Here is a 7276-nt window from a genome sequence, read left to right on the forward strand (position 1 = left end):
CGCCCTTCCTATCGGGAGGAGTGGCGATGATGCTGACTTTCAGCTGTGCAACGCGGGGTCCTACGTATTGAGTAGCGTGACAGTCCGCGAGCGCGGAGCTGGTTTGCGTTTTTTATTTAACTCTCTACTGGGCATCTTTGCAGTACAATTTCTGAATACGTTTTTAGATGTACTTCTTTCTTACTGTAGTAAAGCGAGAAAGATGGAAATATCGGTCTGCGCCAAGATTATGCTGTCTCCACCGCACAAACCTCGCTTGAGAGCTGACTGAATCAAACGCACCCTTGAGCTGTGTGCAGATATACGGTGGCGCAACTTTGAAAGGTGAAAATAAAACCAGTACACGTACGATATTCGCATAACTTTCTCTGCTTAGTGAGAATAGTATTTCTGGTCATCTATATCTCCTTTAATACCACCATTGCTCATCTGGTTATGGCTCATACTGCTGTTAGTTATTACTTCATCATAAAGGCACACACAAATAACGGCAGACAACGGTAAACCAAGATGAGCTTTATTTATATGTTATGACAAGGTCAATAGTTATCTTGTGTAGGCTATGTGAGGGCAAGTGGACGTTCATGGTGGCATTTCAAGCAGACATATTCCAAATTTTGAGATGCATGAAGGCTGGTCCTGCTGTCAAAGAAAACCAGGCTGACATTTTCAACAAAAAATATTGTTACTGTTCAAGCAGGTCTCCATGTCTTTTGATGAAATCACCCAATTGGGGGATACAGCCCTGATAGCAAATTTACAGTTCATGACAATGTTCTCTCTATATATACAAAATGAGGGTTAAGGCTAAAATTTTAGTCAGAGGTGTTAGGCAGATGAATTGTAACGAAATCCCTGATATCTGGCAAATGTGTGAGAAGGTTCACCAGAGTGCAAAGCATGCCAAGCTGCCTATATAAACTCTATTGAGCACACTGGACAAATGAAGTCAATGCCAAACCACTCGCATGATGAATTGAGACTGCATTCATTGGTACAGTTGGAAGATACTCTGCTCTCAAATAAATAGCCAGACGAACAATGCACACAAAGTTTGAACTAGTACTATTACGCACGTCATTTTCAATTCTGGTCTGGTAGCAGAAAAGACTCACTGCATTTTGTGGATATATTTTCAAAACCTTTTAGCATATACTGTATTTCAAGATGACTTAGACAATTTCCTCTACAGCAGCTGACAATGAAAATCTATATTTGGTGCCTGAACCATGGTGTTAATTCTACAATCGAAGCCTCTAAAATGTTCATGCTTTCGTATGGAACTATTGGGATGAATCCACTGAATAATGCCTCAAAAGCTACATTTCTTCCCCTTTATAATGTCAAACAATTCCCTTTATATTGGCAGCATCAGCACATTATGAGCCATGACTAAAAAAAAAAAAAAGAACAAAAAAAGAACAAAATCATAGCATTTCCTAACTATTTTACCCAACAGCCACAATGAATTATATTAAAACCAATATTACATTATGACACATCACAATCTTGTTCAATTCCTGTGAAATGAATGAAAAAGAAATTACCTATTACTAAAGCTTTCAAAGATACAATACAAAAGGTCACCAATGTTTCACCGAGACAAACTGTCAGTGTGGATTGTTAATCCCAAAACAAAACAAACCTTTGCAGAACCGAATAGGAACATAAAGAAATGCTGACAATCTTCACATCACTTGATGTTTAAAGCAGATGAAACAGTCATGAAAACTGTATTTCTTCACCTCAAGTAACAAGATGCACATGACTTGATATGACTAGGTTCTGAAAAATGTCATGTCTGTTTAAGTTCCCATTTTGAGTATAACTGGCACCAGCTGTAACCAAAGGCCATTTTATTTTAGGAAAACAGCATTGTTTAAACGCTGCTCACATCCAAGTGTTGCTAAAAGATAAATGAAGATGTAATGAGAAGAACTTGAGGGGCATCATGAAAAAGCCCTCTCCCGAGACAAAATCACTAGTTTTGGGACCGCATAGTTTTGTGCAACACAGACCATAAGGGCCTAGATGCATGAAGAACTTCAGGAGTGCGAGTCTTTTATCAATGCGTCTCTTCAGGGTGAGATTTTTCAGTGAACTTTGATCAGTACATTTTTAAGAAGCCTGAAGATACACGACCTGGTCATTTTTCTCACAATGGGTCACTGCATGTAAAGGCTGATGATTTGGTTAGATACCTGAGTAACTGTACTGAGGAGGTGGCACACAGCTCAGCTATATGCCAAAGAGTAGCTACGTTCATAGCTTTACAACAAGTATTATGTCAAACAACAGTAGTATTGTGTGCACTATGGATACCAGCCATGGGTGTTATACAGGATATAAGGGCAATGACAGCATGTGTGAGAAAAATGAGAGTTGACATCGCCCTATGTAGCCCCACAACAGTGTCCTCAAAACAAACTAAATACTGTTGCAATTTAAAATGCAGTGTGGGTGATGAGAGACCGATCCTTCTTTGCATCTTTCACATTGTTACGGGGTAGAGACAGTATGTGCCAACAGATCAGCTGCTGGTAATGGTACTGCACCATTTTGAGTTGAACAGGAAACATTCTGCCTCAATTGCACATATACCAAAAATCATAACACAGAAAGGCCACTAAATACATGGAAATACAGCAATAACAAGACATCCAGTGGGACACAGACAGTACCTCTGAAAATGAAGGGAGAGCCAATCTCCAAAACAAATTCAAAAATGTTGCTTCAGAGTAGCACAACAATATGACTCATTGACAGTGAAAATTATGAGTATGAATAGCAACAACAATAGTGAAAATCACAATAGCAGGAGTAACAGTTTAAAGTCTGAGTGTGGCGGTATGGACTGTGAAGAGTTTCCGGTATTCCATATGGGAGTGCTTTAAGGAGCCCATCAGGTCCTGCTCAGCAGATTCACACAAGTCATGAAGGACAGCACATGGTAGCAGCTCAGCACATGGAAAGCCAGGTGGCACTGTACCTCATTGTATCACTTCCTCCTCCTCCTCCTCTTCCTCACCTCTGTTGCTCATTTGCCTCAAGTTACCAATCAAACGTGTTTCTTTTGTTCTCATTTGTATTTTTGATCTCCCTGCCATTTTCACATTGCATACTTATGTGTCCATTCTCTTGCTGATTTGTTGTACCTGTAAAATACATGCAAAGTTTGGAAAGAGTTTCAGGTGACCTAGAAAACTAAGAGCGTAATCTCCAAAAATAGTAAGACAGTATGTCAGTGAGCAAAGCTGAGAGATGTGGTAACTCTCATTCATGTTTTACACTCACCTTTCCCTGTCAGCCTTGTATGTATGGGCGATCTCTGGTACCAGTGGGTCGTCCGGGTTCGGATCACAAAGAAGAGAGCAGATAGACAATAATACTGTGGAAGAATGAATCAACAAGTAATTAGATTACATTAACAGAAACCCAATGTGACAATGACAGTGGATTTAATGGCTACTCTTACGCACAGACATGTATGATTTTGCCTTTAGATATTCATCACAAAAGGACCAAGCAATATTGATAAAAGGGACTATAAATACATACATGTCCAAATACCTTATAATATAACTGATTGTGTTTGTGCCTTAATGATCAAATATTTAAAAGGGCACTGATTTATTCTCATAGTGTAATTTGTATGTATCCTATAAGACAATTTGAAATTTAAAAGTTGATCAAAACTTAATTTGTTTCCAGGATTCCATTTGTTTGACTTTGACTTGACTTTTCTTTATGACAGTTCACCTCACGTCTTAACACCGGACTTGAGACTCGAGTCTCAAAGTTGAAGACTGACATGAGCCTGGAAAAAGTTAAACTGGGTGAAAATACTTGGGCGTCAACATCACTTTTCCACATGATGCCTGCTATGAATGGGAAGCGCAGTAATCAGGAGTGTTGAGTGACTGGACACTAAACACTAGTGGAGTCGTGTCTAGGAATGAAGTTGCCCTCCCTGTGTGTGTGTGTGTGTGTGTGTGTGTGTGTGTGTGTGTGTGTGTGTGTGTGTGTGTGTGTGTGTGTGTGTGCATCAGTGTCTCTCCTTGCCTTGTTGTCATGACTGTGCATGTTTTATAATGCTTGTTTGTGCATTTGAGCATGCCCCATTGGCTAGCTCACCGCTGCCACTCAACGGTTACAGCTGACAACACCATTCCAACCAACGGTATTGTTTTGCTGTAGTTGGCACTGCTGTTCCCAATCTCGTATATTGCACCTTTAATACTGCTTGCATCACATTCAGCTGTGCGCTGGCTAGTGCTAGTCAACATTCACCACTGTTTTAATAAATACAAATGTCAATACACTAATATGAACACAGTATTATCACCTACCTTTTGATACTGTAAGTGCAGGTGACCATTGTGATCTCAGTATATCCAGACAAATACTTCCATTGCTATTGATATTAGGGTGGTAAATTTTTGTTGTGAATGCAACCTGAGACAAATGGAGAAAACAATGTTGTAATGATCCAGTGAAGCTAAATACCATTCATCACATTTCAATCAATGAATATAAAGTGAGTTGAGAAGTTGAAACATGTGACACATAAGATAGAACACTCACTTTGGGTGGTTTGAAAGGGTAATCTGTTGGGAAGTGAATGGTGAGGAAAAACACTCCGCTCTGATAAGGGCTGTCACTCTATTAAAATAAAAATAAAAACGAGATAAGTTAGTCAACAGAACATGTAATTGTTCTTGTAATATTTAAACAATAATTCCATTGCTTTTAGATAGTTTCACTTACCGGACCCATGATGGTTGCCTGCCAATGAAATACTGGGGAAAAGATGTATAATGCATTTAGCATTTACATATGGATGCAACATTCTTACGCACACTATACACTTCTGTTGTAATCACAAAAAACTGATGTATAAAAATAAGTTATTATGTTTAGGCATACACTGATGCAGCAATTGTCTCACTACTTACAATCTTCCCCAACTGGTCCAGCAGAGCACTGAGCAGGAGGGTCTTTCTGCAGGTCAGACAGTTCCTAAAGGCAAAACAATCACATAATGAATGAGCCTTGAAATAAGCAAATGCTTGAGCCAACATTGGGACAATGTACTAATTATCAAAATGTTGGATCACGGATTACTTTATTTTGAAGAAATAAAAAAAAAAAACATTCCAGAGAATATACCCATAATTTTACCAACATGTATAAAAGTGGTCGGCCATTCTAATTGATATTTCCTACTTGACAGAATAAACTGTTCTACTTAACTACACTTGCAGAGGTTTATCAGACAGGATGAGCTAATGGGAAGCCATGCTGAGCAGGTAGCTCAAGTTGTCTGAACACTGGTTTACTAATGTGCAGCTACGCTCTTACAACGAACTCGACAAAGCAGATATTGACCAAACTCTAGCTCTGGGGTTGTTGCCATGTAAATAGTTGTTTTGGGACAGATGGCTTCATAAATAATTTAGTCATCAGTACAGTTTGGAGATAGATGTTAATTACAAAGATCAATATAAATAAAACAAAAATGTTCTACAGAAAAAATCCAAGCAAAGAAAAACACTCGTATGTCAAATTCCGTTTATTGTATCTAACGTTACATAAACTGCAAAGGCCAAACAACATAGCATTACATTCAACGCACTGACTGTAACACAACAGATGGTTAAATAGAAATAAAGCCCGTTATTTAACATCTCTTGAAAGTAAGCCTATCTATTCTGTTATATAAATACACACCGTGGCCTGCTCCAGTGGCCCATTTGCCATTCCATATATGGCAACACCGACACTAGGGTTCAATTTTGGCAACAAGCAAGCGTCTGTCATTCAGCAACTAAAAACATCACCAGCCATACTACTAGTGACCGACCACGAGGATAAAGATAACTGTCAAGCTAAGAAGTTAAAACCAAATCCTGTAACGTTAAACGTCATTCAGTCAAAGCAGAGACCTAACGTTAGCTTAGCGCTGCACCACGACTGGTTTAGAAATTATAGGCACCTTTATTTAAGTATTGACCAGGGGCTTCACGTAAAACAGACACATACTTACTTAAACACAAACTAAACGTAAGTAGCTGTTACAATAATGTCGCTGTTTGAGTTAACGTTATCACTGGCTAACAGCACGGTAGCGATGCACCAACATGGCCACCAGTGGTTAGCTCGTCTTTGTCTGTGAATTGTTTTAAAAAGGAGCACAAAACAAGCGATTCTACGGAAATAATAAATACACGGCTACATACTGGTATGGTCTTAATAGAGGTGCCCGTGCGCAGAGAAGAACAAGGGGCGAGATTAGCACATTAAATAAATATATTCACTCACCTTCTGAATTCGTTTCAACGCCATTGCATCAATGGCTATGCTATGTAGCCTGCCAGCTAATGTTAGCTAGCCCTTCACACACTGTGGCCGCGTATCTCCAAATCTCGCCTACTGTATAGTCAGGAAATCTCGTCTGATATACAGCAGGCTTGGTTTGTTTGTAATTTAAGTCAAGCGACAAATTGTGTGTTAAATGTTGATCTTTCGTTCGCTTGCAACAGAACAACCGATATATTTTTTGCTGTCTCTCTTCTCACCTCCTCTTGGTGCCTGCCTGTCAAACAGGTTGTGGTAATATCGCGAGACTTTTCTTTCAAATCGGGAATGTCGATGCGGCTACGACTTCCATGTCTGTAGTTCCAAAATACCGTTTCCTTTGGAGAGTTTTAACACGGTCCACATCACACAAATCAAAGTTGCATTACCTCCAACGCTTAAGGCAGACAATCACAATGGTAATTTCGACCAAACAACTGCACGTTACTTATTTTCTCCAGTCTGTTTGCCACTTTATCACATATGCTGCCTTAAATCAAAAGTTATTGTCTATTTATATGTATTAAAAAAAAATCATCAATGCAATCATCATCCTCGTCATGAAGTTTACAGCACTATTACAAGAGCTAGGAATGGGGTGTTATAAAAACAGGACAATAATACATGGCCCAAACACACAGCACAATAATTGAGGCCAGGCATCCACCAGATGTCACTATTTGAAAAGAACAAAAACACACAAAGATGTGGCCAGAATGGATAATGTACAGCGTTGACCAGAAAACGTGTTTGCAAGATCTCCTGTGTCATTTATCAAATCAGTTGATACATGTTCGGAATAAATAAATTCAATAAAACTTTGCTTTGAAATTAATTTGCTCTAGCGCAAAAGTGCATGACAATGGAGAAGCAAAGTACAATAAAGCCAAACACATGTATTATTTACGCGAACCTAAGA

At 39.0% G+C, this 7276-nt stretch overlaps 1 protein-coding gene across 2 annotated transcripts; it reads right to left on the reverse strand.

The window, feature by feature from the left end:
* Positions 1-2859: 2859 nt before the first annotated feature.
* Positions 2860-6515, reverse strand: ube2d4 (ubiquitin conjugating enzyme E2 D4; the record flags this gene model as incomplete). Of its 2 annotated transcripts, none has more annotated exons than XM_079222581.1 (7): positions 2860-3155; positions 3295-3388; positions 4350-4455; positions 4585-4662; positions 4768-4799; positions 4956-5019; positions 6322-6515. In XM_079222581.1, the coding sequence occupies 7 exons, from the start codon at positions 6343-6345 to the stop codon at positions 3110-3112; spliced, it is 444 nt and encodes a 147-aa protein (XP_079078707.1). In that variant the 3' UTR covers positions 2860-3109. The 2 variants fall into 2 exon arrangements, with proteins under 2 accessions (XP_079078707.1, XP_079078706.1); XM_079222580.1 differs by lacking the exon at positions 6322-6515 and adding an exon at positions 5731-5820.
* Positions 6516-7276: the final 761 nt, after the last annotated feature.

The sequence above is a fragment of the Taurulus bubalis genome (assembly GCF_910589615.1).
Source record: "Taurulus bubalis genome assembly, chromosome: 8".
Classification (NCBI taxonomy): domain Eukaryota; kingdom Metazoa; phylum Chordata; class Actinopteri; order Perciformes; family Cottidae; genus Taurulus; species Taurulus bubalis.